The sequence below is a fragment of the Caretta caretta genome, chromosome 1, assembly GCF_965140235.1.
Source record: "Caretta caretta isolate rCarCar2 chromosome 1, rCarCar1.hap1, whole genome shotgun sequence".
NCBI classification, from domain to species: Eukaryota; Metazoa; Chordata; order Testudines; family Cheloniidae; genus Caretta; species Caretta caretta.
Window position 1 is genome coordinate 332,912,852 of NC_134206.1, and position 24,329 is coordinate 332,937,180.

The window sequence follows — 24,329 nt, forward strand, 5'->3', positions numbered from 1 at the left end:
ATTTTAGGTGGAATCAGAAAAAATGTTTACAGCAAAATTCGCCCCTTAGTCTCTGTCCCCCTCACCGTTCTCATTGACAGGGTCTGTAAAGATGAACTATTTTAGTTAACAGAACTAAGATTAAAGTACTGCTTTCACAGAGGCATTGATAGAAATGTCCATGTAAGATGAAATAACTGGTAAATCTTTATGATGCCAGATTCTGACAAAATCTCATTACTGTACTATTCAGGTATTTGTTATCTGAGGGCAAGTGACCTGGAAGGCTCAATTCATAAGACCTAAATAACCAATTGTGTTTTATTTAAAGCACACCAAAAATGGGAATATATTTTGTTAAAACTCATCAAAACTATATTAAAATTTTGACCAGCTCTAGTTTTATTCTGCCTGTCATGTGCATGTGTAAGAGGAGTGCTGCCATGAAGGGGGAAAGTGGCCTGTCTCATTTTAAACTAGAATGAAGCTGTTTCAGTAGCCTGTCCATACTTTGTTTGCAGCTAGCACAGGTCAAGAGGCTTGGGCATTAACTTTCGTGCTGCCAAAAATGCTATTTGAATCGGTCTCCTTAACTGTCCTAAAGTTAACAGAGCTCATGGCAAGTCAGGCTGACACCAGGAGGCTTGTAGCAATGTTCACTCCTTATTGAGATTGTTATAATAGATTACTATCAACATGAAGGATCAGCTCTTGTTCCCTTTGGAATCTATAGGAGTTTGCATTGACTTCAATATAAGCACAATCAGGTCCAAGTCCTTTTAGAAGCAATCTGGACTTCATTATAACAACAACAACAACAGTGTCCTAATAATGTTTAATGTCTTATTGAAAAAAAACCCAGAGGCCATTGGGCACCTAACCAAAAATACAAAAAATAGCAATATTGTAAGACTAGGTCATATGTCATATTGAACTGCCAGAACAGGAACTGAGCAAAAACCAAAGTGCGCAACCATTCCCTCGCACAGCCACATCACAAGCCACAATGAATACAAAACCCCTATTAACCGGGGGAGGAGGGACCTTCAACCTGATCTCCAGTTTTGTTCCTAGGTAAGGGATAAAGAGCTTATCAGAAAAATAGAGCATTTTACAGCTTTAATTTTACATGTATCCATATCCTCAGAGAAAGAGAAGCTGTTTCAATCACACTGCAAACAAAATTCACTCTGGTTACAGAAAAAGGGAAATACAGGCAATAACTAAGGCACTGATTCTGCATGAACATTTGCACATGCTTAACTTTGACCCAGTGAAATCAATGGAACGATTCATGTGCTTAAATTAAACATGTGCATAAAGTGCAACTGTTTTAAGAATAAAAACAATGTTTTCAAATGTCTTTACATATGGGAGATTTGGTACATCTGTGATTCCATAACACTCATATCTGAATTTTGGAAAGTAAAGCAAGCTTAGGAAGTCAATGTTATTAACTACACTGCACCAGACCCTGAGGTGCACAGATTCATCAAGCACTAATATTCCCACTAAAATTACAGATATATTCCAGATATATCTAACAAGGGACTATACTCAACAGACTTTCTTCTTAATTATGGAGATGGAAGCAGGAACAGGAAATTTGCTTGTAATTGGAATTAAAGGCTTTTAAATCATTTTAATGCAATGGATTCATTTTGATTATTCAATCAAGCCAGCAAATCAGCCCCTGAAAATTGAACAAAAAATTATTCTTACTGGGCATATTCTAGCAATCATTGAATGAATCTGTTTGGTGCTGCCACTGTTGTCTGTGAGCCTCTCTTTGAAGAAGAAGTACACTTTGGCATCATTAGGGTCTGTGCCATCTGGGATGAGATGAGCATCCACAAAAATAGGCTCTGAAAAGAGACAGATACACAGCAAACAATGTGTCAATATAAGCAACTCTTGACAACTACTGATCTGCCCGGGTACCTCCACAGAAAGCATCTGCTGCTACTGCCCGGTGTGCTAGGACTTGGCTCTATTCATGTGTAAAGTTAAGCACTAGTGTCAGTGTTTTCAGGACAGGGATCTGGGATGGTTTCTGTAGACTCAAGTTGATACTAGAGCAGATCTGTCTCCGTTTTCAAAAAAGCAGGTCTGATGCAGAACCAGCAGTGCTAGTTTACTACAGAGATTGAAAGCCTTGCAGGAGAAGGATCCGTGAGCAAACTAGAGAAGACTCTTTGAGGAAAAAAATGTGAGAAGAGAAACAATGATCTGAAAACCTGTTAGGAAGAAAATGAACAGATTACTTTTCAAACCTATTAAATCAGAGGGTAAAGGTTGCTGTAGGGCTACTGAAAACCAAAGCAAGGGAGACTTTGAGGATGTGTGAATGCTTGGGGAGTGAAGTTTCCTCAAAGGTATTCCTATTAGAAAATGGTGAACATATTGAAAGAAATATGCCATCCAGTCTGAATGAGCACAGAGATAAAGGACTGCAGCGAGCTAGTGTCAAATTGTTTGTGTATCATAATATCACTGCAGACTACTTTTAAGTAGTCGCAGGTATCGGTGTTGCAGCCTGCAGCACACTTGCTTTCCTTTGGCAATTTTCTTGGCTAAAATCTAATGAATAGCATTGGATGACCTATATTTTCCAGTCTGGAGGTCACTTACTTCCTATTATTCATGCCATTTGATTGGTTGATATCCAATACAAACCACTTTTGACTTTTTGGTGACCTCTGATGGAAAGGTCACATTTTCAATTTTGAATATTTTCTGTACTCCTCAGTCCATTATCAATTAATATGTCACATTTCATGATGCTAGCTCAGGATGAATATGGGAATACATTGTGTGTGTCAGTCACCTTTTCCAAGCAACTGCATTATGCAGGTTTTCTAGCAATGAAGCGTTTTCTTTGCAGTCCATTTTCTAAGATACTTTGAGGAGAGTAGGCAAGCTTAAGAGAATGAAGACAACTAAAGGCAAATTTTAGAAAACATATAGAGTTTCCCTCTTTTGACATATTCCATTTATTCTGTTACAAAAAGTGCAAGTCAGTATCATAACAAGTCAGTATCATAACATATCATATCATAATTCACATTAATTATGAATAAAAAGAATAGACGTGTTAGGATTTGCCCAGTAAAATTGCATGAGGTAGAAAAACCAGACTGGTTCCCATCAATGTACCTCAGCAGGCGTGGCAGCTATAAATGCAAATCTTCAAATCAGAATGATGAAATCCACCACTGTGCAGAGTGCCAGCACAAACCTATTGCATATGATTAAATTTAACCCAGTGAAATCAATGGGACTATTTATGTGCTTAAAATTAAGCATGGGCATAAAGTGTAGCTGTTTTAAGAATAAAATAAAGCATTGTGTATAAGACATGGGTGGGATCCTGGCCCCACTGAAGTCAGTGGGGGGTTTCCCATTGATTTCAATGGAGCCAGGATTTCACCCCTTGTATCTCACCCTTGCACATAGAATAGAATCATAGAATATTTGGGTTGGAAGAGACCTCAGGAGGTCATCTAGTCCAATTCCCTGCTCAAAGCTGGACCAACACCAACTCAATCACCCCAGCCAGGGCTTTGCCAAGCTGGGCCTTAAAAACTTCTAAGTCACAGAGGTGACTTTTCCTCATTTTGCCATTTTATGACAATCACATAGTTAATAAGTTATTTAAATTTACTACAGTTGATAATTAAATGTCAATAATATGAATCAAATTTTCCAATGTCAGATGATCTCAAATTATTAGGGGTTAAGAAGAAACTTCTCTGGGAGGCAGATTATCCCACATCTGTCTATAACAGGCTCTTTCATCTGTAGTAGCTAGCTTTAGCCACTTCAGGGACAGCGTACTGGAGTAGGTGAACCATGGGTCTCATCCAGTATGGCAATTCCCATGTCATATAGAATTCCTATTCATCATACAGCGTGCATTGTCTGTGGCATGTTTTTATTCCTATTTCTTGCCCACAGTTTCCCTTAGTAGTTTAATTTTAGAATGGGAAATAAAGAACTCTTTTGTTGAAAACAACCTTTCTCTTAGTCACATATCAAAAGCTTTAATGAAGCAATCGTCTTACCACTTAGCCACTTAGAATTGTGTTGGTCAGTTCTCACTGCGTTCCGTTTGGTTAAACTGCGAAAAATAGCTGCATCGGTCCCCATGAAATCTATGTACATTCCTGAAAACAGCTCTTCATCTGTAGAAAGTAGAAAAGGAAAAGGGAAAAAAACCCATGAATGTGTCTATATTGGATTTTTGGGAAATCCATTTCTAGTGACCTATTTTTGTTTCAGACAGTGCCAATTCTTGATTTGCATAGCAATCACTACACAGAAGTATCGGTCGGGTGAGAGTGGAGTTTCCTCTGAATCATGGAGCAATCATCTAGCCTAAGGAGAAAGCCTCAGATGTTGCTAAGAACCTTAGGGAACTTCATAATTAAAAATAGCAGCTAACCACATGTGTAGTGAACCTTCCATTTGAAATACAGCTTAGTGACTGAACTTACATTGCTAAACACCAATGCACAGACAAGGTAATAGTATTAAAAGGAATCAAATTCAGTTTTTTTAAAAAGTACTTGAAAAAGCTTCTGTGTTATGGAAGTAGCCAAAAATACTGGGCCAGTATTTGCAAGTGTAAATTGGCATAGCTCCAACTGAAGTCAATGGAGTTGCTGCTGTTTTGAAGGCTGACTTTGGACTCAAGCATGATTCTGCATTGCAGAAACTGGATAAGGATGCTATGAACCTGGCTCAGTGTAATGGGAAGCAACAAATATCCACATTATATACTAGATTCAGAGTAAATTTCAATGTGGTGTGAAGGAAATTAGACATGCAACTTTTGTTTACTTTAATAGGATTAGGCACCTAAATTCCCTGCGCAGGATTCTGAAAATTCAGCCCATATGTCTATCTGTATTTCCACTGGCTAATGGCAAGGCAACCCCAGAGTACAACGCAGTAGCTAACATAATTTTTAACTTTCATGCTGGGAGCAGTGGCTGAACGAACTCCCAGACAGCTAGGTCCTTTGATGTTTTCACCCAAATGCCTGGGCTGCCATGAGTGTGTGTGGTCAAGCTGGCAGGAGCCACAAATACTGAAGCAGTTGAGGCTTTCTTTAATGTTTTGTTTGTTCTGCAGTAAGAAATACCAGTTCACCTTTGAGAGATGAAAACTCTGGAGGGTTTGTTTTTTTTTTCCCCATTGCTTGAACCAGATCCCTACTGACTAGGCAGTAGGTAGTGCAGGCATTGTGTCACCTACATGTCTTTCCCTTAGCTGGGGTTCAATGTATGAGGGAATCCATTGCGCAGGGGTAGCAACAAGTAGAGTAGAGAGGAATTTACACAATGTGGTTTGTTCCACTATTTATATCTATATATAGTGCTGTCAGATCAATAGCGGCTTATTATGAATCTTTCTACGTCAACGTGATTGCCCCCAGAACCACCTGGTGTCTTATTCCTGTTGCTAAATAGATTGGCTGCAATGGATCATGCCTATGGCTCTCACAGAGCTCTCATGTTCATTCCTGGAAAAAAAACAGAAAGGCTGGAATGGGGCTATGGAATTCTTAATCCTATTGCATACCAGCTTTATTAGTTATGTCTTAAGCATTCCTAGAGCCTACTAGTCTAATCAGGTATCAAATGATATCTGTCAGCTCCACTTCCTTTTGGTTTAATGCTTAAATTCCGCACAACAGTTTGTCTTTGCAGGGTAACCATTTCACACTGTTTCTCTTTGTTACTGGGGGAATTACTGAATTGATGTATGTCTGCTCTTGTAAATACCTAGGAGCATTGGTTGCGGAAAGAAAGGGGGCGTGCATGTTAATTATGCCTTGCCTACCCAAAGATACATTTTTCATAGCTTTGCTTCTAAAGCGTTTTTGTAGACTGGTGAATTTCTCCTACCTTCTAATTTGTTTGTCATGTGGTGTTTTCCTCTATGTTCACTTTTCACTTTTCCTGTTGTATTTCAAGCTTGTGTTCTGTGTTGCATAGGTGGAAGGCAATGCCAGAAATCAACAAGAAACAGGGACCACACGATAAAACATTTATGTTATTACACTTTACTCGTTCCAGCGGCATTGCTCAGTGCAAGAACAGGGAGGAAAGAAGGTCTTGTGATTAAGGCACTTATCTAGGCCTCAGGAGCTCTGGGTTCAATTCCCAGCTCTGTTTTTGGCTTCCTAGTTACTCGGGCTCTCTACTCCTCCCTTAGTAGTAGTATAGTTCTCCAATTGGTTGAATCTTTTAAAAAAGAAGAAACTTTTTTAAAGTGTGAGCACTGTGCATTGTGGAACCCAAATAATTCAAAGTTCAGGGAGAAATACTGCTTTGCAGATTAACTAGATATCGGGGGCCTGCTCAGTCACGTAACTGGGAGATTAAAGCAAATAAAGTAACTTCTACTAAAATGAAGAAAACTCCCATGTGTCCAGAGGAGACAAGCCTTTGTCCTACTGTGTGTACAGTATCTTAGAAAAGAAGACTTTAATGGACATGCATAAACCTCAGGATGAAAAAAAAAGAAAGTCTCTATTCTTTGATGGCAGTAACTCATTTAAGAATGTGAAAATCATAATTGGTGTTTATGAGTGGACTAGGCTATAACTGACTTTACATGCTGCACACAGATCATTGATGAGGTAAGATGGAATGCAGCCAATCATTTAAAGAGGCAGAGTATCATGCTAGAGAAGTGACACTTTCCCTTCTTCCATGCAGACTGGAATCCCCTTCTGCTTGCATCTCTGCTCACTACCATGCCAGACGGCCTTGGAACTTTATATTTTTGCAGGTAAGATGCAGAGATAATTCTGTTCAGTTCCTTGTCTTTGATAGAGTTTTGAGGAGAGAACCACGGACCTGTCCCTGGAGCCCTACTCTTTCAGGTGAATGCCTGGAACTTCAACTGTGGTACCTCTCATTGACTTCAATGGGAGCTGAATGGCTAAGACACCACATGGTACTACCGTGAAAACCCAGGGCTAAATGTCTTGCTATATTGTGTGCACTTGCTATGAAACTCAACATACTGTACACAGAGGTCAACAGAATTCTTCCCTTTGTTTAAGAAAATCCTAAATAAGTTTGAGAAATCTGTGCAAGTCCTGCTCTTTCCCTTGGCTAAAAACACACTATGTTTGGGCTGCTAATTTAGGCTATGTCTACCCTAGGTGTGAATAGCAGTGCACACCAAAGTGCTGTCCTGTAACTCCCCCATGTGGATTCTGCAGGCACCAACTCAAAGATTCCCAATTCACATTTATGTAGTCCTACGTTAATACCAACTAGCAACCTATTAGTTCACACCCATAGCTCCACACAGGGGAGTTTCAACATAGCACTTTGGTGTGCATTGTTATTCACACCCCTGCAGTCAAAACTGCGGGTCGGCACAGATGGGCCCTCAGAGATCAGGGATTAGATACAGATTCAACATGCGAGGCTTTGGAATAAGTAGTCTCTGAACACGCTGCAAATCTAAACGGCAAAGGGTATGTCTACACTGCACATTCAAGAGCACATGTGGCTCAAGGGGTTGTAGCATTGTCTGTGCTGCAGGCAGCTGCTGCTCCAGCCTGGCTGCTAGCATAGTCCTCAGAATGTACTGCAGGCTGTGAATAGGCAGAGGGCAAACAAAACAACCAATTGAGCATGTTTAATGAATTCAGGGCAACGGTTAAATTAATCATCTAAGCCCTGCCATTCCAAAGTAAATTCTTTTCATTCCTTGCTGTGAAAGCCCAGTGAGGAGTTCATTATGGACTGACTAACCCAGAGTTATGGCTAACGCATATCTTGCTGCAATCTGGGAGATCTGAGGGTCTGATTACCCCTTTCCCTGTGCCTGCTGTGATCTTTTTCACCAATGCAAAGCCAGTGCAAGTGAGGATAAAACGCTGCTAAATCAAAGTGATAGGGCCTGATTCTCCTTTTGCATTAAGGCCATATTACATTTCCATCCACTTGAAGGCTCTTTATACTGCCACCAGAGTGTAAAATGGTCTTAGTGTAAACCAGAATTAGGCCTGTAGTGTTTTACACCCACTTTGCACAGGTGCAAGGCAAAGGGAAAATCTGGCCCTTAATGTGCTGGCATTTTTTTCAGCCCACAGACCATTGGAAATCAGGCATGTTGAAATGAGGATATGTTGATTTCTCCAAGTGGAATTTGTGAGCTCTCCTTTCATTCTCTTTCAAGGTGAAATTCACCCCTGTGCAAAAGACTACACCAGGCCTATGCCCCACTTAAATCTCAACAAAGAGCTTAGGTGGGACTGAAGTGGGGCACAGGCATTGTGCTGGCCCTGTGTGCCAAGGTTTCACTCTCACTGAACACTCTGCCAGACAACCTACAGTGAGATGTCAAGGGAACCAGCTGTCACACTCTCTGCCCTTTCATATGGAAGTGAATTGCTAAATTTATAGTCAATGATACAGTAGGCGTGAAGGGGTAAGTAAAAAAAGCCAGCTGCAGAGTGAAGAGCCTGGCAGTAGCTGGTGGCCTCAATAGCAGAGACAAGAAATATGAAATGCAGAATAACTCGAAAGACTCCAGCAGGCTTTGCTTCCCTAACTACATGACAATGAGAAGCAAGAACTGGCTATGATGAATGAAGTCAAAAAGTTTTTAAACATAAAAAAATGGTTAAGATATTTAAAAGCTGAAGCTAACCCTGGGAAAATGTGAAAGATGAAAAGGGGACAATCTCTTGCTCTCTATTCCTCCCTCCCTCGTTGCTGCTTCCTTCTGCATTTCCTTCACACATCCATGCTGAGCTCCAGGCAGGCCTTCAGGAGATGCCTGACAAGCAGTATGAACACAATGGTTTCCTTTTCACAGGGTGTGCCCTGTGCTCCATTTGTTTATGACACCCTATCATTTCACACTCTGCTCAGTAATAAAATGATTTAAGCCTCCAGGATCCTTGGTTATTTTACTTACTGATCATAACAGATACTGTGTTCACATTAGGGTTGAAAGAACAGCGCCCCTTCCCCGATTCACACTTGGAGTCGATCATGAAGACTTGCTCCTGCAATATAGACATGCATGTCACTGCTGATATTTAGAAACCTTAGAAATGAAAATAAGGTCAGAGAGGCCTTTTTTTCCTTTGTTGTTCTCCACAATAAGAATAGTCAGCACTGGTGTGGATTTTTGCTTTACTACTTACAATAAAACTGTCTCATGCTGAGTTTTCATTATCTTCTCACTTGTACCCAATTATTTTCACTGTAATTACAAATGCAATTCACTCTCAAATGTAGGAAGTATCCTCCGAGTTTAGCTGAGCTGCTCTGTCTGTGGTCCACCTAGCTTATATGTTGGCAATAACATCTGCAGACATTTTTTCTATAGTCTTGAAATTACCTATGAATTACCTGATGAATTCATTGTGGTATTTATATCAGGGGCCTAGCATAAAGCACTTGCAATAAACTACTCTAGTAATAATACACGAGAATGCAAGCCTCTCTTTTCAACTGTCAGCTTGTCATATTCTAAATCAAAAGGGCCTAGATTTTTATGGGTATTCAGATGTTGCTGTGCTCAGTGTCGCAACGCCTAACTGATTTAGAAGTCTAAATCTCATTTTCAAATGGGATTTAGGCATTTAGGAATCTAAATGCCATCAACAGTCAATGGCATTTAGACTTCTACGTGACTAAATCTCTTTTGAAAATGACATGTAGGCTCCTAAATCAGTTAGGCATTGCAACACTGAGTGCAATGACACCTAAACAGCTTTAAAAATCTGGGTATGTCTCCTTACCTCGCTTCCAAAATAATTCCTAAAGCACACTCATTTTCTTCAGAGCATTGTCTCTTGGATTACACTCATTGCTCAGACACTATGGTGGTAGGTGCCTTACAGATAACAAAAGCAAGTGTAGGACTAGCTCTCTTACTGCTGTTAGAAGACAGCAATCTTGTTTAGATGGTATAGGTCATGCACAACACTACAATTCAAAAATGGGTGAGGTGTTTAGGTTAAGAAGAAGCAATCTGGACTTTTACCTGTTCCTTGAACAGAAGCCATCTTTGATTAACTGGCTTTCCCACCCCATCTTGGTGTCCCTCTTAATTTACTGAGTCCAGCCAGTACCAGAAAAAGAATTGCAAGGATAAGAAAGGATTTTAGGCTATTTCTGTCTCAACCAGGAACAGGTAATTCACAAGTATTCACAAGAAAGCCAATCAGAATGAAGTTTTTGTGATGTGGATGTCAATCCAGAAGAAACTGGAATGAGTTATGAGATGCTGGCAGACCAGGTGCCAGCTCATGCCAAGGCCCCCAGGTCTCAGCTGAACACTGACAAAGACAGAGCTGGAACCAGTCTGGCTCACCTGTGTGCGAGTACGGTTAAATATGTATTAGAGTTATAAAAATGTACCTTGGTGTTCAAACTTTAACGCAGGCAGCAATTTACAAGCATTCCGTAATCTGACTTATACCATCTGTATCCCATGTTATAAGGTAACATTCAAGTGTTTTCTCTGCAGGGGCGTGAGCAGGAATTTAAATGTGACTACTTTTGGAGGGGCACATTAAACACACACACTTGAAAGGTTCATGTCACACCCCTGCCCCCACGACCATCCAGATTTCTCGGGATGCCTCTCGCGGAAACATGCAACACCAAGGAGGCAGTGGCTCCTACAGCCTGGGGAGGGAGGAAGCAGCACAGCAGTTGCCCAACGAAAGAAGGCCCATAGACACCAGACAAACCATTGTGGAACATCAGAGGAGAAAAGACTTTGTTGATTGCTCCCCCACTGCTAGGAAGAGGAGACATGCAACTAATTCCTCCCAGTGGCTGAATTTGCAACTCAAAGAGAAGTGGTAAAGGGATAAAAAGCCCTAAGGAGGAAAAATTGCATTTTTTATGCTGCTTGAACTCTGAGGGGCAAGGATTATTAAGCATACACAAAAGATCCCCAGTGCTTTGCCTGGGTTAGCCATAGAAGCGTCTATTTGCCCTCTGAAACTTAAGATGGGAACTCATTTGTGTGTGTATGTGTTTACCTGCTTTAACCTTGTAAATAACTTTTTATTTCATTTTCCTAGTTAATAAATCTTTAGATAGTTTATTATAGGATGGGTTACCAGTGTTGTCTTTGGTGTGATATCTAAGGTGCAATTGACCTAGGATAAGTGACTGGTCCTTTGGGACTGGGAGTAACCAGAATATTGCTGTGATCTTTGGTGTAAGGGACTGTCTATCCCAAAGGTAAGCTTATCTGAGTGGCAAGATAGATCAGAGTACCCAAGGGGACTATCTGTGACTCCATGTTCAAGCTAAGATAGTGCCTGATGAGTTCCCACTTGATAATATGTTGGCAAAATCTAAGTATAGAACTCACATGCAATATGGGGTTGATACCCTGCTTCTTAACAGTCTGCCCTGCGGTTGGTTCTCACACTCTGGAGCCACTGTAAGACAGCTTGACAAGAGCACCAACTCATTACTTACTCCTTCCCTAATAAGACCAAGCACGATGGAACCTAGATGCCACACAGGCCATTAAACAACCATCTGAGGGTATTAAATTTGGTCTCTACTAACTTGAGACAGATTTTTAAATGTTCACTAAAAGCTGCAAGTTCCCAAATTCCATTACTTACTTATCTATCTATCTATCTATCTATCTATCTAATCTAATGCTGTGGAATCTTATCTATGTATCCCATCACTATAGTCATTAGACAGATCTTCTAAACAAAGTGTCGAACCTAACTATAAATCTATGTTCTCTGTTTTCTTAATGAATATGTAGTTTGATACTAATGTATATTACTATTTTATACTTATTGTACACTATTCCAAAATGCCCAACTGTTGCACTGGCAATTTGCCAGGAGCCCCAAGACCACGTATATTTTGCAAATGTGTTAAGTTATTTTTTCTTAGCCCATCATAAATCCACACAGCCATAACATTTGCTTCTACTTGCACCCACTCTGATATTAGAATAACACATGGTTAAGTTCACAGTAATCACATTCTGCAAATGATTAGCCTTTTCCTCACCTGTTCTTGCAGGGAGAGTTTAACACAAGTCTACATTTTATGATGGCAAGAGTAGCATTCAGCTCTGCAAAGAACATTTTCCTTTGGCCAGTGTATCAAGGCACAGAATGAGAAAGGGAAGCAAAGAATGTTTTCATAAACTGTGTCAGGGAAATACAATTTAACCAGAGATGGCCAAATCCTGCCTCCCTAGTGAGGGCTCTCTAGCTGGGAACACGATGCCCTTTTATTGCAATCATGTATTAACCAAAACCTGAGACCTGGCTCCCATGAGTGCCAGTCTATGGTGCTGTCATGCTGGGTGGTGTTTTATGGTTTCCAGGGAGTGTTTGCAGCAGAAATAGATATGCCTGTTTAAAATAGCAATTTTACACCTGCAAAAACAACCATTTGTTTGTAGAAAACAGTGACAAATTCAATGTGAAATCATGGTTTTTGCAAAAGCAAAGGAAACACAACTTCTCAATAGTCCCATCAGCACGACATAATTTTTCACTCAGCTCTCCTAATTACGCATTTGCAATAGGTACAGAAGGAAATACTTGAATTTAAATCTGTACTCTTTAAAGTGCTTTGCTATTGTTGGCCTGTGAAGTACCAGCAATGAGAGTGCAATGCCTAGTCAAGTGTCTGACAGACTCCAGACGTCTGAGATAGCAGTTTATTTAATCAATTGTTCCTAGGCATGTAGCTACAGAGACAAGCTAAGTGAAGCCAACTCTACTCTCCAAGACGTGTCTTTATTTTTAACTTCAGAATTTTAACATCTTGCATCATCTTGAAGCCTCATGTTATTTAAAGTGAAATCACTTTTCTGACAACAAAGAAATCAGATTCAATATTTCTGTAGTGCATGGTATAACTGCTACATACGTTTTAAAAGATATCATATTGATTATTCTACAGATGGGATCACTTTCAATTTTAAAATTAATTTCCTGATTAAATTAAATTAGAATTAATGTCACCAGGATGGAACGACTGACAGTTCCTAATTATTTGAGAGGAGAAGAGTAGATTTCTATGGTAGAGAGATCCATTCATTCCAGAGATTCATTCCAGGGGTTCTGTGCTGTTGAACCCAGGCTCCTAAGCCCCAATGGCAGACCGTTTTCTAGAAGTGGAAGTACAGCGATTCAGTCTGCACAGTCTACTTGGGGGCCTGGAGCCAGCCAATGCTCCCCCAAATTACTGGGGACCATTTCATGGAAGGATGGGGCAAGGCCTGCCAGGAGATGCACTGATCTGTAGCCCCTCCAAGCAGTTTGTGTTTGAGGGTTGAGAATTTCGAACCCAGTCCCCTCCCTTTGAAATCAGTGGCCAAACCCACATGGACTTCTACAGAAGCAGAAGCAGACATTTACAGCTGCCTTCCCGTGGCAGAACTCAACGCTAGCACTGCCTGCCCTTCCCCTGCAGCACAGCTGTTTCTCCATGTGCGTGAAAACATACCGCTTCTTTCTGTGCCTGTAAGAGTCAGTCTGACCCAAACTCTACCACAGTGCCAGGACTCAGATAAGAACTTTCTTTTTTCCTTTCCCGACTCCATGTATTGCTTACGACATTTGTACAGAAACAAACATTTCATTTTCAAATCATGAAGTCTGGAAAATGCATTTATGAAACTCCTGGGCTTTTACATGTTTAACCAATACAATCAAATTGAAAGCAGGCAAACTAACTCAGGTAACGTACTAAGAGGCTGCTCTTTACAAGAAGCACTTTGGCTAGCTATTATTCCATGACAGTGCAGTATGCGGGAAGGAGAAAATGGTTTATGATTTAAAATGTAGGAGGACAAGTAGTACTTAGCACAAATTATGCTGCCTGGAAGGGAAAACAAAAAACAAAAAACAGGTGTGTGGAGGGGAATCTTTTTTAAATGGTAGATGGGTGGTAAACTTTACAGGACAATTAGACTTGTCACAAGAAGACTTTAGAAAGTTACTGTGATACTTAACCCTTTAATTCTTGAATTCTCTGTTACCATATGTAAACTAAGTTGTTTCTGTGGTTCTTAGGAATTAAATCAGGATACCTCAATTGGAGCCATCATGGAAATAAGCAGATTTACACCAGCTGAGGATCTCACCCTGATATGTTAATCGATGACCAACCTTGCAGCATCTATTCAGGCACAACTTTTCTTGTCAATGAGGTTTCAGTGGGAGCTCTACCCGAATAGAGATTGCAGGTTCAGGATTGTAGGTCCCCATCCTGCAAACACTTACCCTGGTGAGTATGTGGCCCACAGGAGTAGTCCTATTGAACTTAACAATACTACTCCCATGGATAAATGCCTTGCAGGATGGGGAATAAGTGAGGGACCTTACTGAGTTTTCTTCTACTGCTATTTATTTCCAAAGATTTCTCCCAGTTTTGGATGACAAATTAGGAATGAATGAACCAGTTCAGATAAAATGAGAACTAGCCAAACCTTACCCCAAAGTCTGAAGTGAGCTTTTCCTGAGGCTAATACTATCAAACCATTTTCTACTTTCATGCATGTCATGCTCTCTGGTAGCAGCTGGGACTGGAAACAGAAGTGTCAGAAAACCAGGAGAATGGCTGTTCTTGTGCTATTTGTAGCCTGACTGGACAAAGTAACCTCATGAGATCTCCAAGCCCAGTTTCGAAACTCATCCTTGTTGGATAAGTGTATTTGTCCAGCACTAAAAGTATCCACCACAGAGAGCATGGGAACAATGAATGAAAACACTTACCTCAGACCTGCGCCCTCTGTTGAGGTATGTACATACTGGGCTGAATGCTCCACTCCCACAGACGTACAAATGGGTGCGATTGAAGGTCTGTATCACGCGTACATAATTTCCACAGCCATGCTGTAGGGAAAGAAAAAGACTTAATAAATATGCATGCAGACAAAATGTATTGAATGTTGGGAAACACAAAGGAATAGGAACAGCTGATAATTTTAATGCTGTCCTTGTCAACTTCTTTATTACAATACTTTCTGTTGCAATTAGTCTCATTATTTTGGATAAACTCCCTTGCTCCCTTTTTCATTCCTTGGATAGAGCCAAATCCATGACCCCTGTCCAAAAGCTTCAGTCAACAGGCTTTGTGCAAGTGTTGGGGGCTGGAGCAGGGACTCTTGTTCTCATCTGAAAAGCTATGGCTACTTCACTTCTCGTCCACGGGGAGTTTTGGCCAGCAGGGCTACATAGCCGTAAACCTACAAGCCATGCCTGTGCCCTTTCTTCCAGCCTGTTCTGTTCTCCGGATTGCCATGGATGGGCCAGCATGGAGTATGCAGAAACCAAGGACTCTGGAGAGGCTGAGGGAACTGGGGATGTTTAGTCTACGGAAGAGAAGAATAAGGGGGGATTTGATAGCTGCTTTCAACTACCTGAAAGGGGGTTCCAAAGAGGATGGCTCTAGACTGTTCTCAGTGGTAGCAGATGACAGAACAAGAAGTAATGGTCTCAAGTTGCAGTGGGGGAGATTTAGGATGGATAGTAGGAAAAACTTTTTCACTAGGAGGGTGGTGAAACACTGGAATGCGTTACCTAGGGAGGTGGTGGAATCTCCTTCCTTAAAAGTTTTTAAGGTCAGGCTTGACAAAGCCCTGGCTGGATGATTTAATTGGGGATCAGTTCTGCTTTGTGCAGGGGGTTGGACTAGATGACCTCCTGAGGTCCCTTCCAACCCTGATATTCTATGATTCTATGATTCTCCATGTTCAGCTTCTCTATAGCCCGCTCTTTTTGCTCAGAGAACTACAGCATATCAGGGCCATCCACAAAGGGATCCTGATCCTCTCCCCACAGGCCAGGACTAATTCTCATTTACTTCAACAGGAGTTACCCATGCCCTGCAAAGGGAGAATCAAGCCCCTGAGGGAAACCAGGCTTTTGCTCTTAATCTGCAGTGCCCTCAAGGAAGTCTCTGTAAAGAGGTCATGCCTTTTCCCAGTTATTGCTGTTAAAAACCACCATTTCAGAGGTGGAAGCTGTTGGAAAAAAACAGCGCCTATTACGTGTCTAGACAACTTCCCTCCAAAATAATAAGAGCCTGAGAAGCTCATAGCATGAGCAAATCCCCAATGGATGTGAAATGTTGCCCAATATTGAAAACCTGCTTTAACGATTTCAAAGCAGCATACATAGAGCAAATATACACGTAAGGTGAGCGGTGCTCTGCATTCTGCTTTGAGCAGGGGGTTGGACTAGATGACCTCCTGAGGTCTCTTCCAACCCTGATATTCCATGATTCTCTCCCATTCTCCTGCTAGCATCCCTTTCCTTTCAATCCCCCCCCTTTTTTTTTTACACTGATCAGCTGCTGCTGCCCTTTAGATTAGCTCATGTACCCAGATGTTTCTTTTCCATATTTTTAGTTATCAATAGCCCAGTTCTGCCCTCGTATTCAACCGGGTAACATTCCTTGAAGTCACTGAGATCTGTGTGTGCATAAAGGGTTCATGGTTGGAACCTAGGCTATCAATCACTCCCGTGCTAATCATGGGAGCTAATCCTTCCTCAACAGGCTGCCCATTTTGTTTATATTTGAAGACATTCACATTTTCAGTTCAATATATAATGGAACTCTGCTATGACACCTGTTTATAAAGGCACCCAAAAAGTGGTTCTATAACTGTCAGGAGTTCTGTGCTGGTGGGACAAAAAAGCTTCCCCATTAGAAATGCAGTGCAGCAAATAGCAAGGTTTAACTGTTATTGCATTAAATGAGTTATTATGGGAGCCTTATCAAAATAGACAATTTTCCTAAAGCTGAGAGCTGTCCCTACATCCTTCCGCTTCCCCACATCTAATAAGTCACTGCTGCGCCTCAAGAGCTGCTTGGCTGTGTGGTCGTGCTGTCAAAATCAGTCCTGCACAGGAAATATCTCAGTGTTGTCTACTTGTGCTGTGGGTGAAGAGGAGGAGAGGAGCTAGTCAAAGACGCACTACTGGCTCATACGCACCACATAACTTCATGCCAGGAAGGCAGAATGCTGCTTCAATGTTTGTTCCTGTCAATGGGGGCTTTACAGGAACAGCTCTACATAAAGGATTCTGTGTTGGGTAATCTTATAAAAAAGCTCCTTGGAGAGTAAGACAGGGAGACTATGGTTTGATGAATAGTACCTGAGTGTAACACAGGGTTGTTCTCTACTGTTACCAAGGATAAAGCCCCTCCAGTAATCATTGTGTCTTCTTTCCACCATATCTGCAGCCAGGGTATGGAGATAGCTAGAGGAATCTGACATTCCTTTAAGGACAGCATTGTGAGCTCATGTTTTAACATTTACTGTGCCCTCATCTCTCCTGTGTGGTGATTAACAGGCCGGTTACACAATCTGGCTCAATACTGATTTTCTGAGATTTTAATTTTGCCTCACAGAATGAGGTCAGGGAGCCGGTTCTGAAATTGTTCTTTCTGATGTTTATTATTCCCCAGTGTAGTGCCAATGATCTCTCCCTATGATTTTATAAATGACTAATCTGGGTGATTCTCTTACAATCCCCATCCCATTAAAACAGGGCATTGTAACTTAAATCCTTTAAAAAAAATAACATTGGAACCTGAAGATCTTTGATTCAGCAAAACTTATCTTTTTAGTATCTTATTTGCCTTTTCTAGCTATTATGTTACCTTATTCTTCTTTAACGGCTGACTTGTCTGAGGTCACATGATAGCACAGAGACAGCTTTGGTTGGGAATGCAAATAATCAGTTTGTCATGAGCTCATGTGTTACTAGGTATTTCCACTGCAAATAATGTCAATAATCGTGAAATCGGGGTGAATTATTTGGAATCTGAAATTGCTTTGACAAGAATTGCACTTGATTGATTTTGTCATCTTTAGCTGATAAGGTATCATTTCTCTTCCACCTTCGGAAATTTTGATAAATAGCCATGGCCTCTAGAAAAAAGATTGGGAATTCTGCTTAAGCTAAGCCTCATTTTGGCTTTCCATATCTCTTCAGTAGTAGAGGCAGATTTCTTATACTTGAGAAATATTTCCAGAATTGCTGGATGTCTCTGATATAATAATTCCAACGCAGATATTCACGTCCTCCCATAATGGTTATTACAATGTGCTACCTATTGGAATTTTGATTTTCCGCTAACATTACTTGTATTCAACAGGAACAGAATATAATGGCTAAGATTCTGATGGGGACTAGAGAATGTATTTGTGCTATCCTATTTATGCTGATACCTATTGAATTGTGGACGTACTATATAAACCTTCACCAAGAGGGACACTAATTTTTGAATATTAGTGATTGCTCACTTTTCTGGACATTGCCTGAAGTAAAGTATGCTTGCATTTGCATATGTAACTTTTTGCATTGTCAATCAATTAGTTATTATGCACTGGCTTTTGGGGAGCCACTAGATTTTGAGCTCACTATCAATGGTGTAAATGAAGAGTATTTCCAACAAATTCAGTGGAATAATACCAATGTAAAACAGATACAAGTGAGATGAAAATCCAGCCCTGACTATTTAAAAAATCAAGAATGCTCAACTGCACTCCAAAAACAAGTCAATGGCAAAGAGTCCAATTGACTTCAATGAATTTTTGATCAGACCCACCCCTGTTTTCAGTGGAAGCAGAAGCTGGCTTTTTAACTTCATAGTCATATGTTCGGACAGACTTTTATTTCTTATTAACTCTTTAGGATGGACCAAGTGTTAGGGTCACATATTTAAAGTGTCTTCACCTAAGACTTTAGTTTTGTACCTGCAATTTTGGATCTGCAATGAATGACAGACACAAAAAAGCAGATGGAATTAAATGTGAGTGCAAATGATAGGATTCCCATATTTTAAATACTTGATTTGGCTTGTAGTGGAATGTGGAGACAATCAATTGCAGGTGCAAAAACAGAGGCTGTATTTAGCAATGTGGCCTTTATTGCTAATCATACTGTAAAGCATCCCGAGATGCTTCATTATGGAAAAATGCTATAAAAGTCTCACTCTTGAGTAATCAAGTTTAAAAGAAACTCCTTGGAAAATAGAGATTTGTGGGGTTTGTTTGTTTTATTTTTTTGGTTTTTTCAAATGGAGCACACATTTTGTATATTGCTCTCAAGGCAAAAGCACCTTCCATGCTGTGATGTATCCTTGCTGCAAAAAGGGTCACTATATATTTGGAGACTTGAATAAGACTGATGATCTCACTATATTAAAAAAAATCCCCAAACTTAAACCAACCCATAACTCTTAAAATGCAATTATATACTGCTCTATTTTGTATTCTCTATGTTTAATGCAGTTTAACAAGCTACTGGATCCAGGCTGTTGCAAGCTGTAACAGCAACAATGTAAAGAACTACTAAAATGTAGCAGATGACACATATGCCTTAAGAAAAAACATATATTTTAATTCTATTATAATCTAGAAAGGAAAAACAGATATGTTACTGTCTCAACCCTACTTTATGTATTTAAAGAATCATTTTGTTGCTGTGGAGCACTAGAATATATTATTTTCTAGAGTTTTACTGAAAAGGCTACATTGCATTATGCTCAGGTAGGTCCAATATATTTTGTTTTCCTTTCCTTTAATCAAAAGTACATTGAACTATGATAGACTCAGGAAAACATAATTTTAATGTCAGTCTGATTTTGGTTAGTGAGCTCACTATTTTAGTATGACAGTGTCTGGAATGAGCATTTAATGTCACCATTACATTTAATTTGGCATTAGGAAATGTGCAACTAATAAAATATTTTCAAGCTGTATATGTACCTGAAATACGGTAACACTGGACCTGTTTCGAAGTCCATTGAAATCAATAGGACTTTCCCATAGACCTCAAAGAGTTTTGGATCAGGCCCATTGTTTCCAAAGGAATATTCTTTCTTTTATATTGCATAATTCCAGGATCACTTTACTGAACATCAGTGGTGTGGTCTTGGATATAAACCAGCATGAAAGCATGATCCAAAGCCCATTAAAATTAATGGCAAGTCTCCTCTTGACTTTGCTGAGCTCTGGATCAGAACATCAATGAAAACAGAATTCAACCAACAAGGACAAGTGCAGAGTCCTGCACTTAGGACGGAAGAATCCCATGCACCGCTACAGACTAGGGACCGAATGGCTCGGTAGCAGTTCGGCAGAAAAGGACCTAGGGGTTACAGTGGATGAGAAGCTGGATATGAGTCAACAGTGTGCCCTTGTTGCCAAGAAGGCCAACGGCATTTTGGGATGTATAAGTAAGGGCATTGCTAGCAGATCGAGGGACGTGATCGTTCCCCTCTATTCGACATTGGTGAGGCCTCATCTGGAGTACTGTGTCCAGTTTTGGGCCCCACACTACAGGAAGGATGTGGAAAAATTGGAAAGAGTCCAGCGAAGGGCAACAAAAATGATTAGGGGTCTGGAACACATGACTTATGAGGAGAGGCTGAGGGAACTGGGATTGTTTAGTCTGCGGAAGAGAAGAATGAGGGGGGATTTGATAGCTGTTTTCAACTACCTGAAAGGGGGTTCCAAAGAGGATGGATCTAGACTGTTCTCAGTGGTAGCTGATGACAGAACAAGGAGTAATGGTCTCAAGTTGCAGTGGGGGAGGTTTAGGTTGGATATTAGGAAAAATCTTTTTCACTAGGAGGGTGGTGAAACACTGGAATGCGTTACCTAGGGAGGTAGTGGAATCTCCTTCCTTAAAAGTTTTTAAGGTCAGGCTTGACAAAACCCTGGCTGGGATGATTTAGTTGGGGATTGGTCCTGCTTTGAGCAGGGGGTTGGGCTAGATGACCTTCTGAGGTCCCTTCCAACCCTGATGTTCTATGATTCTGTGAACCAAGTGCCTTCTGAAGATTGGTGCTGGGGAAAAAACAATTTATTTGTGTCACATTAGTAACTCCAGTGCTTAAATTCTTTTATGGAAAAATTGTTGTGTCTGAGGCGATGATGTAAGTGAAGACTGGGATCATTTCAATAAGGGGTGTGGCATCTCCCCATTTTGCAACAAAATGGCAAATGAAATTTAATGGGGATCAATGTAAAGTAATGCACATTGGAAAAAATAACCCCAACTATACGTACAATATGATGGGGACTAATTTAGCTACAACTAATCAGGAGAAAGATCTTGGAGTCATCGTGGATAGTTCTCTGAAGACGTCCACGCAGTGTGCAGCGGCAGTCGAAAAAGCAAATGGGATGTTAGGAATCATTAAAAAAGGGATAGAGAATAAGATGAAGAATATCTTATTGCCGTTATATAAATCCATGGTACGCCCACATCTTGAATACTGTGTACAGATGTGGTCCCCTCATCTCAAAAAAGATATACTGGCATTAGAAAAGGTTCAGAAAAGGGCAACTAAAATGATTAGGGGTTTGGAACGGGTCCCATATGAGGAGAGATTAAAGAGGCTAGGACTTTTCATCTTGGAAAGAGGAGACTAAGGGGGGATATGATAGAGGTATATAAAATCATGAGTGATGGAGAGAAAGTGAATAAGGAAAAGTTATTTACTTGTTCCCATTATATAAGAACTAGGGGCCACCAAATGAAATTAATGGGTAGCAGGTTTAAAACAAATAAAAGGAAGTTCTTCTCCACACAGCGCACAGTCAACCTGTGGAACTCCTTGCCTGAGGAGGTTGTGAAGGCTAGGACTATAACATGGTTTAAAAGAGAACTGGATAAATTCATGGAGGTTAAGTCCATTAATGGCTATTGGCCAGGATGGGTAAGAAATGGTGTCCCTAGGCTCTGTTTGTCAGAGGATGGAGATGGATGGCAGGAGAGAGATCACTTGATCATTAGCTGTTAGGTTCATTCCCTCTGGGGCACCTGGTATTGGCCACTGTCAGTAGACAGGATACTGGGCTGGATGGACCATTGGTCTGACCCAGTACGGCCATTCTTATGTTCTTATGTTAAAATTGGGGAGAACAGCAAATGTCGCTGTCTATTTGTTTGAGCACACCAATTTTCTTTGTGTGTGTGAAACAAGCAAATGTATACAGGTCTTAGTACCTGATCCTTCAATGAGAGGAATGCAGGCAGATACCTACGCCCACCCACAGCTCCACACTGAAGTCAGGATCTGCACAGACCCACCTACAAAATTGTGGCTTCAGTGTATAACTGTTTATCACAGCATATCTTTGGTTTTCATTTCCCATGTATAGTTATAGTGTGTGTAAAAATTACCTCTTTTAAGGAAGCACTGCTATTTTTCAGATATCTGCCTAAAACACTGTGTTAGAGAACTAATACAAGTGGGGTTTTTTTATGACCAATTCTGTGTGCTGTTGGAATGTGAAGAATAACCACGGCCCATTTGCAAAGATTCTTTCCATAGAAAAGACTATATATTGTCTGGGAGCTAGTCCAGGCACTGACATTATCATTAGCTCAGCAGTCTACAATATATTCTCCGGGAGATACTTGGAACAAGCATTATTAATGCTATCCATCACTAACAAAAAACAAAACAAAAATCATAAATCCAGTAGTGAAAGTGAGCAATGTACATATTTTTTCCAGACAAAATCTGAAGACGTATACTGTGTAAATATTCTCATTTTCCAGAATTTCACTTTACCGTTTGACCTGCAGAGTATTAAAAAACAAAAGCCCACACCCCTTACATCTTGCTTTCAGCTGCACTCAAGGTGCTCTGACTCAATGGCCAAATATTTAATTGTGTGTGTGTGTGTGTATAAAACTTACTGTAGGATCTTTGCCAGCCATTTTGCACTCTTCAACTTTGATTGCTGATGCTGGCCAGAAAATCTATTTGGAAAGAAATAATAATTTAAGGAACTACATAATTTTAGTTGAATATATACAACATTCATCACCCCATCTAGTTTATGCTAACAGGTTTCCTTCAAGTATTTCTGAGTTCACAAAGTCAATATTTTTACAGATTTCATACCTTTTTTGCTAGGGAAAAATATTTCTGCCACATATTTTTCTGACAGAAATCCAGTTTAAACAGTAAAGAGAGTTTTTCTTTTCTCTACAAGTCTGGATTAGGCATGCATCAGTTTAAAACATAGGCCCTGAAAAAACTGTTGCTTTTATTCTTTTATAAAAGTTTATTTTTACATAAAAACAATGGTAAATGAGCGCTTTGTATTTTAGGATGCAATATTGAAAATAATGGGCCAGATCCTCAGCTGTAATAAATTAGTGTAGCTTCCTTGAAATCAATGGAGACAAGCTGATTTATACTGGCTGAGTATCTAGCCTAAAGTTTGCTGCTCCAGTTAAGGATTAGTTAACCAACCTGGACAAACTGCAAACCCCTCTGAACTTTTTCTATTCTGTACAACTGAACAAAAGAATTTTAGGATTAAAACTTTTCTGAGGTTCTGAAATCTTTGGATACCGGATACATTTTTATTAATATCCCTATGCTACTTCCAGGGATGGTCCATGACTTGAAATCGGAAGTGCTGAAATACAGCAAGAAAGGCTGTTATTACAGTGTTTCTCTTTTGGAAGCAGAAGCAGAAGTGCTGGATATCTCATGAGAAAATGTGTTCTCTTAAAATTTCCAGCTGAATTTAGCAGAATCTGGAGTTATAGATAACTTTCAGATAAGCACCTTAAGATCTGAATGCTTATCCAAACCATACTCAAACTCTGATTTTTTTTTTTAAAGTTCATCCATCATTAACTCTGATCTTGAAACAGAAAAGGCAGTAATAGAGAAATATTCTCTATACTCTTCATAGGTGGGTTAGGCTGATAAGGAAAAGTAAATCAGAATTCTGTCTCAAGACACCACTAGCAATATCATAACAATAAAAAGAGAATTGTGATGACAGACTTGAGTCTAAATGTATTTAGCTGATGGTTCATTTCTGTGCATCTTTCCTATATTAAAAATGTTATTATTTCAATAGATGTTTTAGTGATATTTAAGCAAATGAATCGCAACATAAAAGAGATCACGTTGAACAGAATCTCCCAGGTGACATAAGAGTAGCAAAATTCAGCCACTATAAAGAAAGATTAAGTAGCAATCCTGCAGACACTGGATAAATTCCAGTTTGGAGCAGCCTAATATTGGGTGGTCATGTGACCTGTCAGAACTGTATGGGGATATTTTTTTGCTTTTGTTTGGTTGTTTTTATTTTTGTTTTGCTCTATATGGGTATATGTAAGTAAACCCTGACTCTGGTTTACATTTTACTATTACAGTGCATTGCAACATTAGTTTGTAAAGCATACTGCTTGCATGCACGCATATCATATATCTATCTATCTATCTATCTATCTACACATCCACCCAAACACTTCACAGAATAAATAACAGCAGTTTGAGAGAAGACTGACATACACAGAA

At 40.1% G+C, this 24,329-nt stretch overlaps 1 protein-coding gene across 1 annotated transcript in view; it reads right to left on the reverse strand.

Annotated features, from left to right (window-relative positions):
• The window catches only part of SEMA3C (semaphorin 3C), a 167,151-nt gene that overhangs the window by 43,926 nt on the left and 98,896 nt on the right, over positions 1 to 24,329 (reverse strand). Inside the window, exons 4-8 of the mRNA XM_048836494.2 lie at positions 22,703 to 22,765; positions 14,747 to 14,866; positions 8,932 to 9,022; positions 4,044 to 4,163; positions 1,702 to 1,844 (exon numbers count right to left, since the gene is read on the reverse strand). Of these exons, the coding sequence (XP_048692451.1) occupies positions 1,702 to 1,844; positions 4,044 to 4,163; positions 8,932 to 9,022; positions 14,747 to 14,866; positions 22,703 to 22,765 (537 nt within the window). The remainder of the gene's footprint in view (positions 1 to 1,701; positions 1,845 to 4,043; positions 4,164 to 8,931; positions 9,023 to 14,746; positions 14,867 to 22,702; positions 22,766 to 24,329) is intronic.